The sequence below is a fragment of the Mustelus asterias genome, unplaced genomic scaffold, assembly GCF_964213995.1.
Source record: "Mustelus asterias unplaced genomic scaffold, sMusAst1.hap1.1 HAP1_SCAFFOLD_2534, whole genome shotgun sequence".
Classification (NCBI taxonomy): domain Eukaryota; kingdom Metazoa; phylum Chordata; class Chondrichthyes; order Carcharhiniformes; family Triakidae; genus Mustelus; species Mustelus asterias.
The window spans coordinates 1-26,500 of NW_027592479.1; the positions used below are offsets into that span (position 1 = coordinate 1).

At 60.1% G+C, this 26,500-nt stretch overlaps 1 protein-coding gene across 1 annotated transcript in view; it reads left to right on the plus strand.

The window, feature by feature from the left end:
- The first annotated feature begins 2,771 nt into the window (after positions 1 to 2,771).
- LOC144489775 (fibroblast growth factor 11-like) overlaps positions 2,772 to 26,500 on the plus strand; it is a 43,492-nt gene continuing 19,763 nt past the window's right edge. The window contains exon 1 of the mRNA XM_078207635.1: positions 2,772 to 2,964. Within this exon, the coding sequence (XP_078063761.1) occupies positions 2,772 to 2,964 (193 nt within the window). The remainder of the gene's footprint in view (positions 2,965 to 26,500) is intronic.

The following is a 26,500-nucleotide window of genomic DNA, read 5'->3' on the forward strand; positions in this document are numbered from 1 at the left end:
ACTCCAAAGATTAAAGAGGCTGGGGGAGCGGGAGGGTGAGCGCGGGGAGGGGCAGTTCTCATTGGTGATGGGAGCTGATCTGTTCCCATGTTGGGAATGCAGAGACACACATGGACAGGCACACGCAGAAACACACGTGGACAGGCACACGCAGTGACACACGTGGACAGGCACACGCAGTGACACACGTGGACAGGCACACGCAGTGACACGCATGGACAGGCACACGCAGAGACACACATGGACAGGCACACGCAGTGACACACATGGACAGGCACACGCAGTGACACACATGGACAGGCACATGCAGTGACACACATGGACAGGCACACGCAGTGACACGCATGGACATGCACACGCAGAGACACACGTGGACAGGCACACGCAGAGACACACGTGGACAGGCACACGCAGAGACACACATGGACAGGCACACGCAGAGACACACATGGACAGGCACACACAGAGACACATGTGGACAGGCACACGCAGAGACACACACGGACAGGCACACGCAGTGACACACATGGACAGGTACACGCAGAGACACACACAGACAGGCACACGCAGTGACACACATGGACAGGTACACGCAGAGACACACATGGACAGGCACACGCAGAGACACACGTGGACAGGCACACGCAGAGACACACACGGACAGGCACACGCAGTGACACACATGGACAGGTACACGCAGAGACACACATGGACAGGCACACGCAGTAACACACACGGACAGGCACACGCAGAGACACACGTGGACAGGCACACGCAGTGACACGCATGGACAGGCACACGCAGAGACACACATGGACAGGCACACGCAGTGACACACATGGACAGGCACACGCAGTGACACACATGGACAGGTACACGCAGAGACACACATGGACAGGCACACGCAGTGACACACACGGACAGGCACACGCAGTGACACACACGGACAGGCACACGCAGTGACACACATGGACAGGCACACGCAGAGACACACATGGACAGGCACACGCAGTGACACACACGGACAGGCACACGCAGTGACACACATGGACAGGCACACGCAGAGACACACATGGACAGGCACACGCAGTGACACACACGGACAGGCACACGCAGTGACACACACGGACAGGCACACGCAGTGACACACATGGATAGGCACACGCAGTGACACACATGGACACTCGTTCACAGGGAGTTCGAGTGAGTGAGAGAGTGCAGTCCCTTCACTCCACTTTGATATATCGTAGCCTCTCTCCCCCCATCCCCTCCCCTCTCCCCGCGGCACACCACCCCCCTCCCTCCCCGTGGCACACCCCCCTCCCTCCCCGCGGCACACCCCCCTCCTCTCTCCCCGCGGCACAGCCCCCCCTCCCTCCCCGCGGCACACCCCCCCCCTCCCTCCCCGCGGCACACCCCCCCCCTCCTTCCCCGCGGCACACCCCCCCCTCCCTCCCCGCGGCACACCCCCCTCCTTCCCCGCGGCACACCCCCCTCCTTCCCCGCGGCACACCCCCCCCTCCTTCCCTCCCCTCCGTCTCCGCCTGCCAAACCTCCTGGAAGAGACGAGAGTGGAATTATTGTGGATCCGACGCATGTCCCTCTCCCTGGAGCAGAAGCGGGAATACGGAGTGAAGGAGCCTGCCGGGGACGAGAGAGAGAAAAACTGATTAAAGTCCGGACTGCAGCATTGCTTAAAGGACAGAGAGAGAGAGAGAGAGACAGAGAGAGACGGAGAGAGAGAGAGAGACAGAGAGACAGAGAGAGAGAGACAGACAGAGAGACAGAGAGACAGAGAGAGAGAGAGATACAGAGAGAGAGACAGAGAGAGAGAGATATACAGAAAGACAGACAGAGAGACAGAGAGACAGAGACAGAGAGAGAGAGAGATACAGAGAGAGAGACAGAGAGAGAGAGATATACAGAGAGAGAGAGAGACAGAGAGAAAGACAGAGAGAGAGAGAGAGAGATATACAGAGAGAGACAGACAGAGAGACAGAGACAGAGAGAGAGAGAGATACAGAGAGAGAGACAGAGAGAGAGAGATATACAGAGAGAGAGAGAGACAGAGAGAAAGACAGAGAGCGAGTGAGTGACAGAGAGACAGAGTGAGAGAGAGAGAGACAGAGAGAGAGAGAGACAGACAGAGAGAGACAGAGAGAGAGAGACAGAGAGAGAGTGAGTGACAGAGAGAGACAGAGAGAGAGAGAGTCAGAGAGAGAGAGACAGAGAGTGAGTGACAGAGGGGGAGAGTGAGAGTCAGAGAGAGACAGAGAGAGACAGCGAGAGAGAAACAGGGAGAGAGAGACAGGGAGAGAGAGACAGGGAGAGAGAGACAGGGAGAGAGAGAGACAGTGAGAGGGAGATAGGGAGAGAGAGACAGGGAGAGAGAGAGACAGTGAGAGGGAGATAGGGAGAGAGAGACAGGGAGAGAGATAGAGAGAGACCGAAAGAGAGAGAGACTGAGAGAGACAGAGAGAGAGACAGAGTGAGGGGCTTGGGGGACAGAAGGAGAGAGACTGAGGGGTTGGGGGGAGGGGGCAGGCCGTGGGGCTTTGGGGAGAGAGTGAGAGAGAGTGCGGAGAGGAGTTGGCAATGTGAGACCGCCCCCCCCCCACAGATCCGAGGGACACACATCACCAGAACGCAGCTGTGGGGGAGAGACAGAGAGAGAGAGAGAGAGAGAGAGACAGAGAGGTGGGGGGGGGCGTATATCTCCCGTTGCCCCCTGGTTGTACCTGGGCTAAGGGCACCGGGCATCGGCAAGGAGAATGGCAGCATTGGCCAGTTCGCTAATCCGACAGAAACGGGAGCTGAAGGATCAGAATGCCACGCGGCCCGCGCCGGTTAAACGGAAACACAACACGCGGGGGAAGAAATCCCTGTGTCAAAAAAACATCCTTCTCCTTGTCACCAAGGTGCGGCTGTGTGGCGCCTGGAAGGGGCAGCAGGACCGGAGGCCAGGTACGGGGTACAGCGGGTATGGGGTACAGCGGGTACGGGGTACAGCGGGTACGGGGTACAGCGGGTACGAGGTACAGCGGGTACGGGGTACAGCGGGTACAGGGTACAGCGGGTACGGGGTACAGCGGGTACGGGGTACAGTGGGTACGGGGACAGCGGGTACGGGGAGAGCGGGTACGGGTACAGTGGGTACGGGGACAGCGGGTACGGGGAGAGCGGGTACGGGGTACAGCGGGTACGGGTACAGCGGGTACGGGGAGAGCGGGTACGGGGTACAGCGGGTACGGGGAGAGCGGGTACGGGGACAGCGGGTACGGGGAACAGCAGGTACGGGGTACAGCAGGTACGGGGAGAGCGGGTACGGGGTACAGCGGGTACGGGGTACAGCGGGTACGGGGTACAGCGGGTACGGGGTACAGCGGGTACGGGGAGAGCGGGTACGGGGACAGCGGGTACGGGGAACAGCAGGTACGGGGAGAGCGGGTACGGGGTACAGCGGGTACGGGGTACAGCGGGTACGGGGTACAGCGGGTACGGGGTACAGCGGGTACGGGGAGAGCGGGTACGGGGTACAGCGGGTACGGGGAGAGCGGGTACGGGGAGAGCGGGTACGGGGAGAGCGTGTACGGGGAGAGCGGGTACGGGGACAGCGGGTACGGGGGAACAGCGGGTACGGGGACAGCGGGTACGGGGACAATGGGTACGGGGAGAGCAGGTACGGGGAGAGCGGGTACGGGGAGAGCGGGTACGGGGAGAGCAGGTACGGGGAGAGCGGGTATGGGGAGAGCGGGTACGGGGACAGCGGGTACGGGTGAACAGCGGGTACGGGGACAGCGGGTACGGGGACAGTGGGTACGGGGACAGCGGGTACGGAGACAGTGGGTACGGGGACAGCGGGTACGGAGACAGCGGGTATGGAGACAGCGGGTACGGGGACAGTGGGTACGGGGAGAGCGGGTACGGGGAGAGCGGGTACGGGGACAGCGGGTACGGGGACAGTGGGTACGGGGACAGCGGGTACGGGTGAACAGCGGGTACGGGGACAGCGGGTACGGGGACAGTGGGTACGGGGACAGTGGGTACGGGGACAGCGGGTACGGGGACAGCGGGTACGGGGAAACAGCGGGTACGGAGACAGCGGGTACGGGGACAGCGGGTACGGGGAGAGCGGGTACGGGGAGAGCAGGTACGGGGACAGCGGGTACAGGGGAACAGCGGGTACGGAGAACAGTGGGTACGGGGACAGCGGGTACGGGGAAGTGGGTACGGGGAACAGTGGGTACGGGGACAGCGGGTAGGGGGGAACAGTGGGTACGGAGAACAGTGGGTACGGGGACAGCGGGTACGGGGAACAGCGGGTACGGGGGAACAGCGGGTACGGGGAACAGCGGGTACGGGGGAACAGCGGGTACGGGGAGAGCGGGTACGGGGGAACAGTGGGTACGGAGAACAGCGGGTACGGGGACAGTGGGTACGGGGACAGCGGGTATGGGGAGAGCGGGTATGGGGAGAGCGGGTATGGGGAACAGCGGGTACGGGGACAGCGGGTACGGGGAGAGCGGGTATGGGGAGAGCGGGTATGGGGAACCTCGGGTACGGGGACAGCGGGTACGGGGACAGCGGGTACGGGGACAGCGGGTACGGCGGAACAGCGGGTACGGGGGAACAGCGGGTACGGGGACAGCGGGTACGAGGACAGCGGGTACGGGGGAACAGCGGGTACGGGGACAGCGGGTACGAGGACAGCGGGTACGGGGGAACAGCGGGTACGGGGGAACAGCGGGTACGAGGACAGCGGGTACGGGGGAACAGCGGGTACGGGGGAACAGCGGGTACGAGGACAGCGGGTATGGGGACAGCGGGTACGGGTAGAGCGGGTACGAGGACAGCGGGTACGGGGGAACAGCGGGTACGGGGGAACAGCGGGTACGAGGACAGCGGGTATGGGGACAGCGGGTACGGGTAGAGCGGGTACGGGGACAGCGGGTACGGGGGAACAGCGGGTATGGGGGAACAGCGGGTACGGGGACAGCGTGTACCAGGGAACAGCGGGTACGGGGGAACAGCGGGTACGGGGGAACAGTGGGTACAGGGGAACAGCGGGTACAGAAACAGCAGGTACGGGGGAACAGCGGGTACGGGGGAACAGCGAGTACGGGGGAACAGTGGGTACGGGGGAACAGTGAGTACGGGGGAACAGTGGGTACGGGGGAACAGTGAGTACGGGGGAACAGTGAGTACGGGGGAACAGCGAGTACGGGGGAACAGTGGGTACGGGGGAACAGTGGGTATGGGGGAACAGTGGGTACGGGGGAACAGTGAGTACGGGGGAACAGTGGGTACGGGGGAACAGTGGGTATGGGGGAACAGTGGGTACGGGGGAACAGTGAGTATGGGGGAACAGTGGGTACGGGGGAACAGTGGGTACGGGGAGCAGTGGGTATGGGGGAACAGTGGGTACGGGGGAACAGCGGGTACGGGGGAGAGAGGGTACGGGGAACAGCGGGTACGGGGACAGCGGGTACGGGGACAGCGGGTACGGGGACAGCGGGTACGGGGGAACAGCGGGTACGGGGACAGCGGGTATGGGGGAACAGCGGGTACGGGGGAACAGCGGGTATGGGGACAGCGGGTACGGGGGAACAGTGGGTACGGGGACAGCGGGTACGGGGGAACAGTGGGTACGGGGACAGCGGGTACGGGGGAACAGTGGGTACGGGGACAGCGGGTACGGGGGAACAGTGGGTATGGGGACAGCGGGTACGGGGGAACAGCGGGTACGGGGACAGCGGGTATGGGGGAACAGCGGGTACGGGGGAACAGTGGGTACGGGGACAGCGGGTACGGGGGAACAGTGGGTACGGGGACAGCGGGTACGGGGGAACAGTGGGTATGGGGACAGCGGGTACGGGGGAACAGCGGGTACGGGGACAGCGGGTATGGGGGAACAGTGGGTACGGGGACAGCGGGTACCGGGAGAGCGGGTACGGGGAACAGCGGGTACGGGGACAGCGTGTACCAGGGAACAGCGGGTACAGAAACAGCAGGTACGGGGGAACAGTGGGTACGGGGAGCAGTGGGTATGGGGGAACAGCGGGTACGGGGGAACAGTGGGTACGGGGAGCAGTGGGTACGGGGGAACAGTGGATACGGGGAGCAGTGGGTATGGGGGAACAGCGGGTACGGGGGAACAGTGGGTACGGGGAGCGGTGGGTATGGGGGAACAGCGGGTACAGAAACAGCGGGTACGGGGGAGAGAGGGTACGGGGAACAGCGGGTATGGGGGAACAGCGGGTACGGGGAGCAGCGGGTATGGGGGAACAGCAAGTACGGGGGAACAGTGGGTACGGGGAGCAGTGGGTATGGGGGAACAGCGGGTACGGGGACAGCGGGTACCGGGGAACAGCGGGTACGGGGACAGCGGGTACCGGGGAACAGCGGGTACGGGGGAACAGCGGGTACGGGGGAACAGCGGGTACGGGGGGAACAGCGGGTATGGGGGAACAGCGGGTACGGGGGAACAGCGGGTACGGGGGAACAGCGGGTATGGGGACAGCGGGTATGGGGGAACAGCGGGTATGGGGAACAGCGGGTACGGGGGAACAGCGGGTATGGGGACAGCGGGTACGGGGACAGCGGGTACGGGGACAGCGGGTACGGGGACAGCGGGTACGGGGAGAGCGGGTACGGGGAGTGCGGGTACGGGGAGAGCGGGTACGGGGAGAGCGGGTACGGGGAGAGCGGGCACGGGGAGAGCGGGTACGGGGACAGCGGGTACGGGGGAACAGCGGGTACGGGGACAGCGGGTACGGGGACAGCGGGTACGGGGAGAGCGGGTATGGGGAGAGCGGGTATGGGGGAACAGCGGGTACGGGGGAACAGCGGGTACGGGGGAACAGCGGGTATGGGGACAGCGGGTATGGGGGAACAGCGGGTACGGGGGAACAGCGGGTACGGGGACAGCGGGTACGGGGACAGCGGGTACGGGGACAGCGGGTACGGGGACAGCGGGTACGGGGAGAGCGGGTACGGGGGAACAGCGGGTACGGAGAACAGTGGGTACGGGAACAGCGGGTACGGGGACAGCGGGTACGGGGAACAGCGGGTACGGGGGAACAGCGGGTACGGGGGAACAGCGGGTACGGGGACAGCGGGTACGGGGGAACAGCGGGTACGGGGGAACAGCGGGTACGGGGACAGCGGGTACGGGGGAACAGCGGGTACGGGGGAACAGCGGGTACGGGGGAACAGGGGGTACGGGGACAGCGGGTACGGGGGAACAGCGGGTACGGGGGAACAGTGGGTACGGGGACAGCGGGTACGGGGGAACAGAGGGTATGGGGACAGCGGGTACGGGGGAACAGCGGGTACGGGGACAGCGGGTATGGGGGAACAGCGGGTACGGGGGAACAGTGGGTACGGGGACAGCGGGTACGGGGGAACAGTGGGTACGGGGACAGCGGGTACGGGGGAACAGTGGGTATGGGGACAGCGGGTACGGGGGAACAGCGGGTACGGGGACAGCGGGTATGGGGGAACAGTGGGTACGGGGACAGCGGGTACCGGGAGAGCGGGTACGGGGAACAGCGGGTACGGGGACAGCGTGTACCAGGGAACAGCGGGTACAGAAACAGCAGGTACGGGGGAACAGTGGGTACGGGGAGCAGTGGGTATGGGGGAACAGCGGGTACGGGGGAACAGTGGGTACGGGGAGCAGTGGGTACGGGGGAACAGTGGATACGGGGAGCAGTGGGTATGGGGGAACAGCGGGTACGGGGGAACAGTGGGTACGGGGAGCAGTGGGTATGGGGGAACAGCGGGTACAGAAACAGCGGGTACGGGGGAGAGAGGGTACGGGGAACAGCGGGTATGGGGGAACAGCGGGTACGGGGAGCAGCGGGTATGGGGGAACAGCAAGTACGGGGGAACAGTGGGTACGGGGAGCAGTGGGTATGGGGGAACAGCGGGTACGGGGACAGCGGGTACCGGGGAACAGCGGGTACGGGGACAGCGGGTACCGGGGAACAGCGGGTACGGGGGAACAGCGGGTACGGGGGAACAGCGGGTACGGGGGGAACAGCGGGTATGGGGGAACAGCGGGTACGGGGGAACAGCGGGTACGGGGGAACAGCGGGTATGGGGACAGCGGGTATGGGGGAACAGCGGGTATGGGGAACAGCGGGTACGGGGGAACAGCGGGTATGGGGACAGCGGGTACGGGGACAGCGGGTACGGGGACAGCGGGTACGGGGACAGCGGGTACGGGGAGAGCGGGTACGGGGAGTGCGGGTACGGGGAGAGCGGGTACGGGGAGAGCGGGTACGGGGAGAGCGGGCACGGGGAGAGCAGGTACGGGGACAGCGGGTACGGGGGAACAGCGGGTACGGGGACAGCGGGTACGGGGACAGCGGGTACGGGGAGAGCGGGTATGGGGAGAGCGGGTATGGGGGAACAGCGGGTACGGGGGAACAGCGGGTACGGGGGAACAGCAGGTATGGGGACAGCGGGTATGGGGGAACAGCGGGTACGGGGGAACAGCGGGTACGGGGACAGCGGGTACGGGGACAGCGGGTACGGGGACAGCGGGTACGGGGACAGCGGGTACGGGGAGAGCGGGTACGGGGGAACAGCGGGTACGGAGAACAGTGGGTACGGGAACAGCGGGTACGGGGACAGCGGGTACGGGGAACAGCGGGTACGGGGGAACAGCGGGTACGGGGGAACAGCGGGTACGGGGACAGCGGGTACGGGGGAACAGCGGGTACGGGGGAACAGCGGGTACGGGGACAGCGGGTACGGGGGAACAGTGGGTACGGGGACAGCGGGTACGGGGGAACAGTGGGTACGGGGGAAGTGGGTACGGAGAACAGCGGGTACGGGGACAGCGGGTACGGGGGAACAGCGGGTACGGGGACAGCGGGCACGGGGGAACAGCGGGTACGGGGACAGCGGGTACGGGGAGAGCGGGTATGGGGAGAGCGGGTATGGGGGAACCTCGGGTACGGGGACAGCGGGTACGGGGACAGTGGGTACGGGGACAGTGGGTACGGGGACAGCGGGTACGGGGAGAGCGGGTATGGGGAGAGCGGGTATGGGGAGAGCGGGTATGGGGAGAGCGGGTATGGGGGAACAGCGGGTACGGGGACAGCGGGTACGGGGAGAGCGGGTATGGGGAGAGCGGGTATGGGGAGAGCGGGTATGGGGGAACAGCGGGTACGGGGACAGCGGGTACGGGGAGAGCGGGTATGGGGAGAGCGGGTATGGGGGAACCTCGGGTACGGGGACAGCGGGTACGGGGACAGTGGGTACGGGGACAGCGGGTACGGGGACAGCGGGTACGGGGACAGTGGGTACGGGGACAGTGGGTACGGGAACAGTGGGTACGGGAACAGTGGGTACGGGAACAGTGGGTACGGGGAGAGCGGGTATGGGGAGAGCGGGTATGGGGGAACCTCGGGTACGGGGACAGCGGGTACGGGGACAGTGGGTACGGGGACAGCGGGTACGGGGACAGCGGGTACGGGGACAGTGGGTACGGGAACAGTGGGTACGGGAACAGCGGGTACGGGCACAGCGGGTACGGGGGAACAGCGGGTACGGGAACTGCGGGTACAGGGGAACAGCGGGTATGGGAACAGCGGGTACGGGCACAGCGGGTATGGGGGAACAGCGGATATGGGGGAACAGCGGGTACGGGGAACAGCGGGTATGGGGGAACAGCGGGTACGAGGACAGCGTGTACGGGCACAGCGGGTATGGGGGAACAGCGGGTACGAGGACAGCGGGTATGGGGGAACAGCGGGTACGGGGGAGAGCGGGTACGGGGACAGCGGGTACGGGGGAACAGCGGGTATGGGGGAACAGCGGGTACGTGGACAGCGGATACGGGGGAACAGCGGGTACGGGGTACAGCGGGTACGGGGGAACAGCGGATATGGGGGAACAGCGGGTACGGGGAACAGCGGGTATGGGGGAACAGCGGGTACGGGGGAACAGCGGATACGGGGAACAGTGGGTACGGGGGAACAGCGGGTACGGGGAGCAGCGGGTATGGGGGAACAGTGGGTACAGGGGAGCAGCGGGTACGGGGGAACAGCGGGTACGGGGGAACAGTGGGTATAGGGGAACAGCGGGTACAGGGGAACAGCAGTTACGGGGGCAAGTGAGTACGGGGAACAGTGGGTATGGGGGAACAGCGGGTACAGGGAGCAGCGGGTACGGGGAACAGCGGGTACAGGGAACAGTGGGTATGGGGGAACATTGGGTACAGCGGAACAGCGGGTATGGGGGAACAGTGGGTATGAGGACAGCGGTTACGGGGGACAGTGGGTACGTAACATTCTGGGTACAGCAGACAGCGGGTACGGGGGAACAGTGGGTATGGGGGAATAGCGGGTACGGGGAACAGTGGGTATGGGGACAACGGTTACGGGGGACAGTGGGTTCGTGACATTCTGGGTACAGCAGACAGCGGGTACGGGGGAACAGTGGGTATGGGGGAACAGCGGGTACGGGGGAACAGTGGGTATGGGGGAACAGCGGGTACAGGGGAACAGCGGGTACGGGGGGAACAGCGGGTATGGGGGAACAGCGGGTACGGGGGAACAGCGGGTACGGGGGAACAGCGGGTACGGGGAACAGCGGGTACGGGGACAGTGGGTACAGGGGAACAGCGGGTACGGGGGAACAGCGGGTACGGGGAACAGCGGGTACGGGGGAACAGCGGGTACGGGGGAACAGCGGGTCCGGGGACAGTGGGTACAGGGGAACAGCGGGTACGGGGGAACAGCGGGTACGGGGGAACAGCGGGTACGGGGGAACAGCGGGTCCGGGGACAGTGGGTACGGGGGAACAGCGGGTACGGGGGAACAGCGGGTACGGGGGAACAGCGGGTCCGGGGACAGTGGGTACAGGGGAACAGCGGGTACGGGGGAACAGCGGGTACGGGGAACAGCGGGTACGGGGGAACAGCGGGTACGGGGGAACAGCGGGTACGGGGGAACAGCGGGTACGGGGGAACAGCGGGTACGGGGGAACAGCGGGTACGGGGAACAGCGGGTACGGGGGAACAGCGGGTACGGGGGAACAGCGGGTACGGGGGAACAGCGGGTACGGGGGAACAGCGGGTACGGGGGAACAGTGGGTATGGGGGAACAGCGGGTACGGGGGAACAATGGGTACAGGGGAGCAGCGGGTATGGGGGAACAATGGGTACAGGGGAGCAGCGGGTATGGGGGAACAGCGGGTAAGGGGGACAGCGGGTACGGGGCATTCCGGGTACGGCAGACAGCGGGTACGGGGACAGCGGGAAAGGGGGAAAGCGGGTACGGGGCATTCCGGGCACGGCAGACAGTGGGTACGGGGGACAGCGGGTACGGGGGAACAGCAGGTACAGGGGAACAGTGGGTATGGGGGAACAGTGGGTACAGGAGGGACAGTGGGTACGGGGGAACAGCGGGTACAGGGGAACAGCGGGTACAGGGGAACAGCGGGTATGGGGGAACAGTGGGTACAGGAGGGACAGCGGGTACGGGGAAACAGCGGGTACGGGGGAACAGCGGGTATGGGGGAACAGTGGGTACAGGAGGGACAGCGGGTATGGGGGACAGTGGGTACGGGGAACAGCGGGTATGGGGGAACAGCGGGTACGGGGGAACAGTGGGTACGGGGGAACAGTGGGTACAGGGACAGCGGGTACAGGGGACAGCGGGTATGGGGGGACAGCGGGTACGGGAGACCATAGAACCATAGAACATTACAGCACAGAAACAGGCCTTTTGGCCCTTCTTGTCTGTGCCGAACCATTTTTCTGCCTAGTCCCACTGACCTGCACTTGGACCATATCCCTCCACACCCCTCTCATCCATGAACCTGTCCAAGTTTTTCTTAAATGTTAAAAGTGAGCCCGCATTTACCACTTTATCCGGCAGCTCATTCCACACTCCCACCACTCTCTGTGTGAAGAAGCCCCCCCTAATATTCCCTTTAAACTTTTCCCCCCCCACCCTGAACCCATGTCCTCTGTTTTTTTTCTCCCCTAGCCTCAGTGGAAAAAGCCTGCTTGCATTCACTCTATCTATACCCATCAAAATCTTATACACCTCTATCAAATCTCCCCTCATTCTTCTACGCTCCAGGGAATAAAGTCCCAACCTATTCAATCTCTCTCTGTAACTCAGCTTCTCAAGTCCCGGCAACATCCTTGTGAACCTTCTCTGCATTCTTTCAACCTTATTTACATCCTTCCTGTAACTAGGTGACCAAAACTGCACACAATACTCTAAATTCGGCCTCACCAATGCCTTATACAACCTCACCATAACATTCCAACTCTTATACTCAATACTTTGATTTATAAAGGCCAATGTACCAAAAGCACTCTTTACGACCCTATCCACCTGTGACGCCACTTTTAGGGAATTCTGTACCTGTATTCCCAGATCCCTCTGTTCTACTGCACTCTTCAGTGTCCTACCATTTACCTTGTATGTTCTACCTTGGTTTGTCCTTCCAAAGTGCAATACCTCACACTTGTCTGCATTAAACTCCATCTGCCATTTTTCAGCCCATTTTTCTAGCTGGTCCAAATCCCTCTGCAAGCTTTGAAAACCTTCCTCACTGTCCACTACACCTCCAATCTTTGTATCATCAGCAAATTTGCTGATCCAATTTACCACATTATCATCCAGATCATTGATATAGATGACAAACAACAATGGACCCAGCACTGATCCCTGTGGCACACCACTAGTCACAGGCCTCCACTCAGAGAAGCAATCCTCCACAACCACTCTCTGGCTTCTTCCATTGAAAGAGTAAGAGTTTTAACAACACCAGGTTAAAGTCCAACAGGTTTATTTGGTAGCAAATGCCATTAGCTTTCGGAGCGCTGCTCCTTCGTCAGATGGAGTGGAACTCTGCTCTCAAACAGGGCACAGAGACACAAAATCAAGTTACAGAATACTGATTAGAATGCGAACCCCTTGAGTTCTTCCATTGAGTCAATGTCTAATCCAATTTCCTACCTCCCCATGTATACCTAGCGACTGAACCTTCCTGACTAACCTCCCATGCGTGACCTTGTCAAAGGCCTTACTGAAGTCCATGTCGACAACATCCACCGCCTTCCCTTCATCCACTTTCCTGGTAACCTCCTCGAAAAACCCGAGTAGATTGGTTAAACATGACCTACCGCGCACAAAGCCGTGTTGACTCTCCCTAATAAGTCCCTGTCTATCCAAATATTTGTAGATCCTATCTCTTAGTACTCCTTCCAATAATTTACCTACTACTGATGTCAAACTTACCGGCCTATAATTTCCCGCATTACTTTTTGAGCCTTTTTTAAACAACGGAACAACATGAGCTATCCTCCAATCATCCGGCACCTCACCCGTGGATACCGACATTTTAAATATATCTGCCAGGGCCCTTGCAATTTCAACACTCGTCTCCTTCAAGGTCCGAGGGAATACCCTGTCCGGTCCTGGGGATTTATCTACTCTGATTTGCCTCAAGACAGCAAGCACCTCCTCCCCTTTAATCTGTATAGATTCCATGACCTCCCTACTTGTTTGCCTTATTTCCATAGACTCCATGCCAGTTTCCTTAGTAAATACGGATGCAAAAAACCCATTTAATATCTCCCCCATTTCTTTTGGTTCCGTACATAGCCGACCACTCTGATCTTCAAGAGGACCAATTTTATCCCTTACTATCCTTTTGCTCTTAATGTACCTGTAGAAGCTCTTAGGATTATCCTTCACCTTGTCTGCCAAAGCAACCTCATGTCTTCTTTTAGCCCTCCTGTTTCTTTCTTAAGTAGTTTCTTGCACTATTTTATACTCCTCAAGCTTCTTATTTGCTCCCTGTTGCCTTTACATGTCATACATCTCTCTCTCCTTCTTCATCAGAGTTCCAATATCCCTCGAGAACCAAGGTTCCTTATTCTTAGTCACTTTGCCTTTAATCCTGACAGGAACATACAAACTCTGCACTCTCAAAATTGCTCCTTTGAAGGCCTCCCACTTACCATTGCCATCCTTGCCAGAGAACAGAGACAGCGGGTACGGGGACAGTGGGTACGGGGGACAGCGGGTACGGCAGACAGCGGGTACAGGGGAACAGCGGGTCCGGGGACAGCGGGTATGGGGGAACAGCGGGTCCGGGGACAGCGGGTACAGGGGAACAGCGGGTACGGGGGACAGCGGGTACAGGGGAACAGTGGATATGGAGGAACAGCGGGTACGGGGGACAGCGGGTACAGGGGAACAGCGGGTACGGGGAACAGTGGGTACGGGGGAACAGTGGGTACGGGGGACAGCGGGTACAGGGGAACAGCGGGTCCGGGGACAGCGGGTACAGGGGAACAGCGGGTACGGGGGACAGCGGGTACAGGGGAACAGTGGGTACGGAGGAACAGCAGGTACGGGGGACAGCGGGTACAGGGGACAGCAGGTACGGGGGCAGTGGATACGGTGGAACAGCAGGTACGCGTAACGGCGGGTACAGGGGAACAGTGGGTATGGGGAACAGTGGGTATGGGGGAACAGCGGGTATGGGGGTAACAACGGGTACAGGGAACAGCGGGTACGGGGGAACAGCGGTTACAGGGGAACAGTGGGTAAAGGGGGAATTGCAGTTACGGGGGAACAGCGGGTACAGGGGAACAGCGGGTCCGGGGACAGCGGGTACAGGGGAACAGCGGGTACGGGGGACAGCGGGTACAGGGGAACAGTGGGTACGGAGGAACAGCAGGTACGGGGGACAGCGGGTACAGGGGACAGCAGGTACGGGGGCAGTGGATACGGTGGAACAGCAGGTACGCGTAACGGCGGGTACAGGGGAACAGTGGGTATGGGGAACAGTGGGTACGGGGGAACAGCGGGTCCGGGGGAATAGCGGGTATGGGGAACAGCGGGTCCGGGGGAACAGCGGGTCCGGGGGAATAGCGGGTATGGGGAACAGCAGGTCCGGGGGAACAGCGGGTATGGGGAACAGCGGGTACGGGGGAACAGCGGGTATGGGGGAACAGCGGGTACAGGGGAACAGCGGGTCCGGGGGAACAGCGGGTATGGGGGGAACAGTGGGTACGGGGGAACAGCGGGTATGGGGGAACAGCGGGTACAGGGGAACAGCGGGTCCGGGGGAACAGCGGGTACGGGGGAATGGCGGGTACAGGGGAACAGCGGGTATGGGGGGAACAGTGGGTATGGGGGAACAGCGGGTATGGGGGAACAGCGGGTACAGGGGAACAGCGGGTCCGGGGGAACAGCGGGTATGGGGAACAGCGGGTACAGGGGAACAGCGGGTATGGGGGGAACAGTGGGTACAGGGGAACAGCGGGTATGGGGGGAACAGTGGGTATGGGGAACAGTGGGTATGGGGAACAGCGGGTAGGGGGAACAGCGGGTATGGGGGAATGGCGGGTACAGGGGAACAGCGGGTATGGGGGGAACAGTGGGTACAGGGGAACAGCGGGTACGGGGGAACAGTGGGTATGGGGAACAGTGGGTACGGGGAACAGCGGGTACGGGGGAACAGCGGGTATGGGGGAATGGCGGGTACAGGGGAACAGCGGGTATGGGGGGAACAGTGGGTACGGGGGAACAGCGGGTATGGGGAACAGCGGGTACAGGGGAACAGCGGGTATGGGGGGAACAGTGGGTACGGGGGAACAGCGGGTATGGGGGGAACAGCGGGTATGGGGAACAGTGGGTATGGGGAACAGCGGGTAGGGGGAACAGCGGGTATGGGGGAATGGCGGGTACGGGGGAACAGCGGGTATGGGGGAACAGCGGTGCGGGAGAACAGTGGGTATGGGGGGAACAGCGGGTACAGGGGAACAGCGGGTACTGGAACAGCAGGTACGGGGAACAGCAGGTACGGGGGAACAGCGGGTACGGGGGAACAGCGGGTACGGGGGAACAGTGGGTATGGGGAACAGCGGGTACGGGGGAACAGCGGGTATGGGGGAACAGCAGGTACGGGGAACAGCAGGTACGGGGGAACAGTGGGTACGGGGGAACAGTGGGTACGGGGGAACAGCGGGTATGGGGGAACAGCAGGTACGGGGAACAGCAGGTACGGGGGAACAGCGGGTACGGGGGAACAGCAGGTACGGGGGAACAGCGGGTATGGGGGAACAGCGGGTACGGGGGAACAGCGGGTACGGGGGAGCAGCGGGTACGGGGAACAGCGGGTATGGGGGAACAGCAGGTACGGGGGAACAGCGGGTACGGGGGAACAGCGGGTACGGGGAACAGCGGGTACGGGGGAACAGCGGGTACGGGGGAACAGCGGGTATGGGGAACAGCGGGTACAGGGGAACAGCGGGTACGGGGGACAGCGGGTACAGGGGAACAGTGGGTACGGAGGAACAGCAGGTACGGGGGACAGCGGGTACAGGGGACAGCAGGTACGGGGGCAGTGGATACGGTGGAACAGCAGGTACGCGTAACGGCGGGTACAGGGGAACAGTGGGTATGGGGAACAGTGGGTATGGGGGAACAGCGGGTATGGGGGTAACAACGGGTACAGGGAACAGCGGTTACAGGGAACAGCGGGTACGGGGGAACAGCGGTTACAGGGGAACAGTGGGTAAAGGGGGAATTGCAGTTACGGGGGAACAGCGGGTACAGGGGAACAGCGGGCAAAGGGGAAATAGCGGGTACAGGGGACAGCGGGTACAGGGGAACAGTGGGTACAGGGGACAGCGGGTACAGGGGAACAGTGGGTGCGGGGGAACAGTGGGTGCGGGGGAACAGCAGGTACGGGGGAACAGTGGGTACGGGGGAACAGTGGGTGCGGGGGAACAGTGGGTGCGGGGGAACAGTGGGTACGGGGGAACAGTGGGTACGGGGGAACAGTGGGTACGGGGGAACAGTGGGTGCGGGGGAACAGTGGGTACGGGGGAACAGTGGGTACGGGGGAACAGTGGGTACGGGGGAACAGTGGGTGCGGGGGAACAGTGGGTACGGGGGAACAGTGGGTACGGGGGAACAGTGGGTACGGGGGAACAGTGGGTGCGGGGGAACAGTGGGTACGGGGGAACAGTGGGTGCGGGGGAACAGTGGGTACGGGGGAACAGTGGGTGCGGGGGAACAGTGGGTGCGGGGGAACAGTGGGTACGGGGGAACAGTGGGTACGGGGGAACAGTGGGTACGGGGGAACAGTGGGTGCGGGGGAACAGTGGGTGCGGGGGAACAGTGGGTACAGAGGACAGCGGGTACAGGGGAACAGTGGGTACAGAGGACAGCGGGTACAGGGGAACAGTGGGTGCGGGGGAACAGCGGGTACGGGGGAACAGTGGGTACGGGGGAACAGTGGGTACTGGGGAACAGTGGGTGCGGGGGAACAGCGGGTACAAAGAGCAAAGAACAAAGAACAATACAGCACAGGAACAGGCCCTTCGGCCCTCCAAGCCCGCGCCGCTCATGTGTTCCTAACTAGACCATTCGTTTGTATCCGTCTATTCCCAATCTGTTTATGTAGCTATCTAGATAAGACTTAAACGATCCCAGCGTGTCCGCCTCAATCACCTTGCTTGGCAGTGCATTCCAGGCCCCCATCGCCCTCTGTGTAAAATACATCCCCCTGACATCTGTGTTGAACCTTGCCCCCCTCACCTTGAACCCGTGACCCCTTGTGTTCGTCACCTCCGACCTGGGAAAAAGCTTCCCACTGTTCACCCTATCTGTGCCCTTCATAATTTTATACACCTCTATCAGGTCGCCCCTCATCCTCCGTCTTTCCAGGGAGAACAACCCCAGTTTACCCAATCTCTCCTCATAGCTAAGACCCTCCATACCAGGCAACATCCTGGTAAACCTTCTCTGCACTCTCTCCAAAGCCTCCACGTCCTTCTGGTAGTGCGGCGACCAGAACTGGACGCAGTATTCCAAATGTGGCCTAACCAGCGTTCGATACAGCTGCATCATCAGACTCCAGCTTTTATACTCTATACCCCGTCCTATAAAGGCAAGCATGCCATATGCCTTCTTCACCACCTTCTCCACCTGTGCTGCCACCTTTAAGGACCTGTGGACTTGTACACCCAGGTCCCTCTGTGTGTCTATACTCCTGATGGTTCTGCCATTTATTGTATCGCTCCCCCTTACATTAGATCGACCAAAATGCATCACTTCGCATTTATCTGGATTAAATTCCATCTGCCATTTCTCCGCCCAGTGTTCCAGCCTATCGATATCCCGCTGTATTCTCTGACAATGTTCATCACTATCCGTACGGGGGGAACAGCGGGTACGGGGGGAACAGCGGGTACGGGGAACAGCGGGTACGGGGGTACAGCGGGTATGGGGAACAGCGGGTACGGGGGAACAGCGGGTATGGGGAACAGCGGGTACGGGGGAACAGCGGGTATGGGGAACAGCGGGTACGGGGGAACAGCGGGTATGGGGAACAGTGGGTATGGGGGAACAGCGGGTATGGGGAACAGCGGGTACGGGGGAACAGCGGGTATGGGGAACAGCGGGTATGGGGAACAGCGGGTACGGGGGAACAGCGGGTATGGGGAACAGCGGGTATGGGGAACAGCGGGTACGGGGGAACAGCGGGTCCGGGGGAACAGCGGGTATGGGGAACAGCGGGTACGGGGGAATAGCGGGTATGGGGAACAGCGGGTACGGGGGAACAGCAGGTCCGGGGGAACAGCGGGTATGGGGAACAGCGGGTACGGGGGAACAGCGGGTATGGGGAACAGCGGGTCCGGGGGAACAGCGGGTATGGGGAACAGCGGGTACAGGGGAACAGCGGGTCCGGGGGAACAGCGGGTATGGGGAACAGCGGGTACAGGGGAACAGCGGGTATGGGGGGAACAGTGGGTACGGGGGAACAGCGGGTATGGGGGAACAGCGGGTATGGGGGGAACAGTGGGTATGGGGAACAGCGGGTACGGGGGAACAGCGGGTATGGGGGAATGGCGGGTACAGGGGAACAGCGGGTATGGGGGGAACAGTGGGTACGGGGGAACAGCGGGTATGGGGAACAGCGGGTACAGGGGAACAGCGGGTATGGGGGGAACAGTGGGTACGGGGGAACAGCGGGTATGGGGGGAACAGCGGGTATGGGGAACAGTGGGTATGGGGAACAGCGGGTAGGGGGAACAGCAGGTATGGGGGAATGGCGGGTACGGGGGAACAGCGGGTATGGGGGAACAGCGGTGCGGGGGAACAGTGGGTATGGGGGGAACAGCGGGTACAGGGGAACAGCGGGTACTGGAACAGCAGGTACGGGGAACAGCAGGTACGGGGGAACAGCGGGTACGGGGGAACAGCGGGTACGGGGAACAGCGGGTATGGGGGAACAGCGGGTACGGGGGAACAGCGGGTACGGGGAACAGCGGGTACGGGGGAACAGCGGGTACGGGGAACAGCGGGTACGGGGGAACAGCGGGTACGGGGGAACAGCAGGTACGGGGGAACAGCGGGTACGGGGGAACAGCGGGTACGGGGAACAGCGGGTACGGGGGAACAGCGGGTACGGGGGAACAGCTGGTATGGGGGAACAGCGGGTACAGGGGAACAGCGGGTACAGGAGAACAGCGGGTACAGGGGAACAGCAGGTACGGGGGAACAGTGGGTACGGGGGAACAGCGTGTACGGCGGTCAGCAGGTAGGGGGGACAACGGGCATGGGGGTACAGCAGGTACGGCAGACAGTGGATATGGGGAACAGTGGGTATGGGGGAACAGTGGATACGGGGGAACAATGGGTACGTCAGACAGCGGGTACAGGAGCACCGGGTATGGGGGAACAGCAGGTATGGGGGAGACACTGGGTACGGGGGAGACACTGGGTACGGGGGGACACCGGGTACGGGGGAGACACCGGGTATGGGGGACACACCGGGTACGGGGGGACACTGGGTACGGGGGAGACACTGGGTACGGCGGAGACACCGGGTACGGGGGAGACACTGGGTACGGGGGAGACACCGGGCACGGGGAGACACCGGGTACGGGGGAGACACCGAGTACGGGGGAGACACCGGGTACGGGGAGACACTGGGTACGGGGAGAACACCAGGTACGGGGGGGACACCGGGTACGGGGGAGACACCGGGTACGGGGGAGACACCGAGTACAGGGGAGACACCGGGTACGGGGAGACACCGGGTACGGGGGAGTGTGAATGGGGAGAAGGATTTGATTTGATTTAGTATTGTCACATGTATTGGGATACAGTGAAAAGTATTGTTTCTTGCGCGCTATACAGACAAAGCATACCGTTCATAGAGAAGGAAAGGAGAGGGAGCAGAATGTAGTGTTACAGTCATAGCTAGGGTGTAGAGAAAGATCAACTTAATGCGAGGTAGGTCCATTCAAAAGTCTGACAGCAGCAGGGAAGAAGCTGTTCTTGAGTCGGTCGGTACGTGACCTCAGACTTTTGTATCTTGTTCCCGACGGAAGAAGGTGGGAGAGAGAATGTCCGGGGTGCGTGTGTGTGTTTGTGAGTGGGAGCATGCTTGGTTTAATCGGTCACAATATTGAATACAGGAGTTGGGACGTCTTGTTGAAGTTGTACAAGACATTGGTAAGGCCACACTTGGAATACTGTGTGCAATTCTGGTCACCCTATTATAGAAAGGATATTATTAAACTAGAAAGAGTGCAGAAAAGATTTACTAGGATGCTACTGGGACTTGATGGATTGAGTAATAAGGAGAGGCTGGATAGACTGGGACCTTTTTCTCTGGAGCATAGGAGGCTGAGGGGTGACCTTATAGAGGTCTATAAAATAATGAGGGGCACAGATCAGCTAGATAGTCAATATCTTTTCCCAAAGGTAGGGGAGTCTAAAACTAGAGGGCATAGGTTTAAGGTGAGAGGGGAGAGATACAAAGGGGTCCAGAGGGGCAATGTTTTCACACAGAGGGTGGTGAGTGTCTGGAACGAGCTGCCAGAGGCAGTAGTAGAGGCGGGTACAATTTTGTCTTTTAAAAAGCGTTCAGACGGTTACATGGGTGAGATGGGTAAAGAGGGATATGGGCCAAATGTGGGCAATTGGGGTTAGCTTAGGGGTTTAAAAAAAGGGGCAGCATGGAAATGTTGGGCCGAAGGGCCTGGTTCCATGCTGTAAACCTCTATGTTCAAATCTGTACTGTCAGGGGGAGTGTAGAGGGAGCTCTGTACTGTCAGGGGGAGTGTAGAGGGAGCTCTGTACTGTCGGGGGGAGTGTAGAGGGAGCTCGGTACTGTCAGGGGGGAGTGTAGAGGGAGCTCTGTACTGTCAGGGGGGAGTGTAGAGGGAGCTCTGTACTGTCAGGGGGAGTGCAGAGGGAGCTCTGTACTGTCAGGGGGGAGTGGAGAGGGAGCTCTGTACTGTCAGGGGGGAGTGTAGAGGGAGCTCTGTACTGTCAGGGGGGAGTGTAGAGGGAGCTCTGTACTGTCAGGGGGGGAGAGTGTAGGGGGAGCTCTGTACTGTCGGGGGGAGTGTAGAGGGAGCTCTGTACTGTCAGGGGGGAGTGTAGAGGGAGCTCTGTACTGTCGGGGGGAGTGTAGAGGGAGCTCTGTACTGTCAGGGGGGAGTGTAGAGGGAGCTCTGTACTGTCAGGGGGGAGTGTAGAGGGAGCTCTGTACTGTCAGGGGGGGAGAGTGTAGGGGGAGCTCTGTACTTTCAGGGGGGGGAGTGTAGAGGGAGCTCTGTACTGTCAGGGGGAGTGTAGAGGGAGCTCTGTACTGTCAGGGGGGAGTGTAGAGGGAGCTCTGTACTGTCAGGGGGAGTGTAGAGGGAGCTCTGTACTGTCAGGGGGAGTGTAGAGGGAGCTCTGTACCGTCGGGGGGAGTGTCGAGGGAGCTCTGTACTGTCAGGGGGGAGTGTAGAGGGAGCTCTGTACTGTCAGGGGGGGAGTGTAGAGGGAGCTCTGTACTGTCGGGGGGAGTGTAGAGGGAGCTCTGTACTGTCAGGGGGGAGTGTAGAGGGAGCTCTGTACTGTCAGGGGGGAGTGTAGAGGGAGCTCTGTACTGTCAGGGGGAGTGTAGAGGGAGCTCTGTACTGTCAGGGGGGGAGAGTGTAGGGGGAGCTCTGTACTGTCAGGGGGAGTGTAGAGGGAGCTCTGTACTGTCAGGGGGGGAGAGTGTAGGGGGAGCTCTGTACTTTCAGGGGGGGGAGTGTAGAGGGAGCTCTGTACTGTCAGGGGGAGTGTAGAGGGAGCTCTGTACTGTCAGGGGGAGTGTAGAGGGAGCTCTGTACTGTCAGGGGGGGAGTGTAGAGGGAGCTCTGTACTGTCAGGGGGAGTGTAGAGGGAGCTCTGTACTGTCAGGGGGGGAGTGTAGCGGGAGCTCTGTACTGTCCGGGGGGGAGTGTAGAGGGAGCTCTGTACTGTCAGGGGGAGTGTAGAGGGTGCTCTGTACTGTCAGGGGGAGTGTAGAGGGAGCTCTGTACTGTCAGGGGGGAGTGTAGAGGGAGCTCTGTACTGTCAGGGGGTGTGTAGAGGGAGCTCTGTACTGTCAGGGGGAGTGTAGAGGGAGCTCTGTACTGTCAGGGGGGGAGTGTAGTGGGAGCTCTGTACTGTTAGGGGGGGAGTGTAGAGGGAGCTCTGTACTGTCAGGGGGGAGTGTAGAGGGAGCTCTGTACTGTCAGGGGGTGTGTAGAGGGAGCTCTGTACTGTCAGGGGGGGAGTGTGGAGGGAGCTCTGTACTGTCAGTGGGAGTGTAGAGGGAGCTCTGTACTGTCAGGGGGAGTGTAGAGGGAGCTTGTACTGTCAGTGGGAGTGTAGAGGGAGCTCTATACTGTCGGGGGGAGTGTAGAGGGAGCTCTGTACTGTCAGGGGGAGTGTAGAGGGAGCTCTGTACTGTCAGGGGGGGAGTGTAGAGGGAGCTCTGTACTGTCAGGGGGAGTGTAGAGGGAGCTTGTACTGTCAGTGGGAGTGTAGAGGGAGCTCTATACTGTCGGGGGGAGTGTAGAGGGAGCTCTGTACTGTCAGGGGGAGTGTAGAGGGAGCTCTGTACTGTCAGGGGGAGTGTAGAGGGAGCTCTGTACTGTCGGGGGGAGTGTAGAGGGAGCTCTGTACTGTCGGGGGGAGTGTAGAGGGAGCTCTGTACTGTCAGGGGGAGTGTAGAGGGAGCTCTGTACTGTCAGGGGGAGAGTGTGGAGGGAGCTCTGTACTGTCAGGGGGAGTGTAGAGGGAGCTCTGTACTGTCAGCGGGAGTGTAGAGGGAGCTCTGTACTGTCAGGGGGAGTGTAGAGGGAGCTCTGTACTGTCAGGGGGGAGTGTAGGGGGAGCTCTGTACTGTCAGGGGGAATGTAGAGGGAGCTCTGTACTGTCAGGGGGAGTGTAGAGGGAGCTCTGTACTGTCAGGGGGGGAGTGTAGAGGGAGCACTGTACTGTCAGGGGGAGTGTAGAGGGAGCTCTGTACTGTCAGGGGGGAGTGTAGAGGGAGCTCTGTACTGTCAGGGGGAGTGTAGAGGGAGCTCTGTACTGTCAGGGGGAGTGTAGAGGGAGCTCTGTACTGTCAGGGGGGAGTGTAGAGGGAGCTCTGTACTGTCAGGGGGAGTGTAGAGGGAGCTCTGTACTGTCAGGGGGAGTGTAGAGGGAGCTCTGTACTGTCAGGGGGGAGTGTAGAGGGAGCTCTGTACTGTCAGGGGGAGTGTAGAGGGAGCTCTGTACTGTCGGGGGGAGTGTAGAGGGAGCTCTGTACTGTCAGGGGGGAGTGTAGAGGGAATTATGTGCTGCTAGGGTGAGTGTTGTAAGAGTTTCAACAACACCAGGTTAAAGTCCAACAGGTTTATTTGGTAGCAAATGCCATTAGCTTTCGGAGCGCTGCTCCTTCGTCAGATGGAGTGGAAATCTGCTCTCAAACAGGGCACAGAGACACAAAATCAAGTTACAGAATACTGATTAGAATGCGGATCTCTACAGCGAACCAGGTCTCAAAGATACAGACAATGTGAGTGGAGGGAGCATTCGGCACAGGTTAAAGAGATGTTTATTGTCTCCAGACAGGACAGCCAGTGAGATTCTGCAAGTCCAGGCGGCAAAGCTGTTTGGGAATGTCGACCGGGCTGGTTTTGCCGTTATCTCCAGCAGTTTTACAGTGAGCCAGTGGCGTGTAGTAAATATCTTTCTATTTTGACGGCATATCCATGTCGATGTCTCTGCGCCGATTGTGCTTTTTTCCGTGTGTGATACGGCAAGTGTTGAACGGGAGTGATGTATGCGCCTCCATCAATTGTGCCACTAATGTGTGGATCCAATCAGTTGCGTATTAATGAGTGGCTGTCACGTATGATGTGTTTGGCAGCTGTGAGTGCGATCAATAACCAAGCTTTTAACCGTCCCGATTACGTCTGCTCCCTGGAAGATGCTTTTAAAATGATTGAAGGCAGAGTGCTTGTACAGATCCGCCTGACCCCAAGTCGTGCTTCTCCTTGATAGATGCCTTCCGAGTCCGGCCGTTCGTGTCCCAGGCTTCACTCGCCCGACAGCGGGGAAACTGATTCGCTGAGCGGAATTTTACCGCCCTGTTGGCCTCGGGCAGGACGTTACGGTTTCGGTACGGGCGGGTCCGTATAATCCCGCCCGTAGGTGTTGTTCAGGACTTACCAGAGCCACTCGGGGTGGCACAGCGGGTTAGCACCGCTGCCTCACAGCGCCGGGGACCCGGGTTCGATTCCCGGCTTGGGTCACTGTCTGTGTGGAGTCTGCACGTTCTCCCCGTGTCTGCGTGGGTTTCCTCCGGATGCTCCGGTTTCCTCCCACAGTCCGAAAGACGTGCTGGTTAGGGTGCATTGGGCGTGCTAAATTCTCCCTCAGTGTTACCCGAAGAGGCGCCGGAGTGTGGGGCGACTAGGGGATTTTCACAGTAACTTCATTGCAGTGTTAATGTAAGCCATACTTGGTACACAAATAAAGAAACTTTTAAAATAATTTGCATACCAATATACAACAGAGGGTGTAGTCGGATGACTGCCAGTAGAGGGCGCTTTACTCTGTATCTAACCCCGTGCTGTACCTGTCCTGGGAGTGTTTGATGGGGACTGTGTAGAGGGCGCTTTACTCTGTATCTAACCCCGTGCTGTACCTGTCCTGGGAGTGTTTGATGGGGGACAGTGTAGAGGGAGCTTTACCCTGTATCTAACCCCGTGCTGTACCTGTCCTGGGAGTGTTTGATGGGGGACAGTGTAGAGGGAGCTTTACTCTGTATCTAACCCCGTGCTGTACCTGTCCTGGGAGTGTTTGATGGGGGACAGTGTAGAGGGAGCTTTACTCTGTATCTAACCCCGTGCTGTACCTGTCCTGGGAGTGTTTGATGGGGACAGTGTAGAGGGCGCTTTACTCTGTATCTAACCCCGTGCTGTTCCTGTCCTGGGAGTGTTTGATGGGGGACAGTGTAGAGGGAGCTTTACTCTGTATCTAACCCCGTGCTGTCCCTGTCCTGGGAGTGTTTGATGGGGGACAGTGTAGAGGGAGCTTTACTCTGTATCTAACCCCGTGCTGTACCTGTCCTGGGAGTGTTTGATGGGGGACAGTGTAGAGGGAGCTTTACTCTGTATCTAACCCCGTGCTGTACCTGTCCTGGGAGTGTTTGATGGGGACAGTGTAGAGGGAGCTTTACTCTGTATCTAACCCCGTGCTGTACCTGTCCTGGGAGTGTTTGATGGGGGACAGTGTAGAGGGAGCTTTACTCTGTATCTAACCCCGTGCTGTCCCTGTCCTGGGAGTGTTTGACGGGGACAGTGTATGGTTAATATATCTGGCATCAGGCCATGTTTTTATGATGTAATGGTCACTAATTAATCTGCATCTTATTGAATCTCCCCACATTACCGGTAATTGGTAATTTGTCACGATGGCTGTATGACTTTTAAAAGCATTGCTCTATAAGGGGTAATGAATCCTTAATAGCTGTGGAAACTAGTTGACAAGATTTGTAAACGTTTCATGGCTTCGTTGAATCCTACAGTGCAGAAGGAGGTCATTCGGCCCATCGAGTCTGCACCGACCACAATCCCACCCAGCCCCATCCCCATGCATTTACCCTGGCCAGTTCCCCCTGACATAAAGGGGCAATTTAGCATGGCCAATCCACCCAACCTGCAATCCACCCAACCTGCAATCCACCCAACCTGCAATCCACCCAACCTGCACATCTTTGGACACTAAGGGGCATTTTAGCACGGCCAATCCACCTAACCTACACATCTTTGGACACTAAGGGGCAATTTAGCATGGCCAATCTACCCAACCTGCACATCTTTGGACACGAAGGGGCAATTTAGCACGGCCAATCCACCTAACCTACACATCTTTGGACACTAAGGGGCAATTTAGCATGGCCAATCCACCTAACCTACACATCTTTGGACACTAAGGGGCAATTTAGCATGGCCAATCCACCCAACCTGCACATCTTTGGACACGAAGGGGCAATTTAGCACGGCCAATCCACCTAACCTACACATCTTTGGACACTAAGGGGCAATTTAGCATGGCCAATCCACCTGACCCGCACATCTTTGGACACTAAGGGGCAATTTAGCATGGCCAATCCATCTAACCTACACATCCTTGGACAC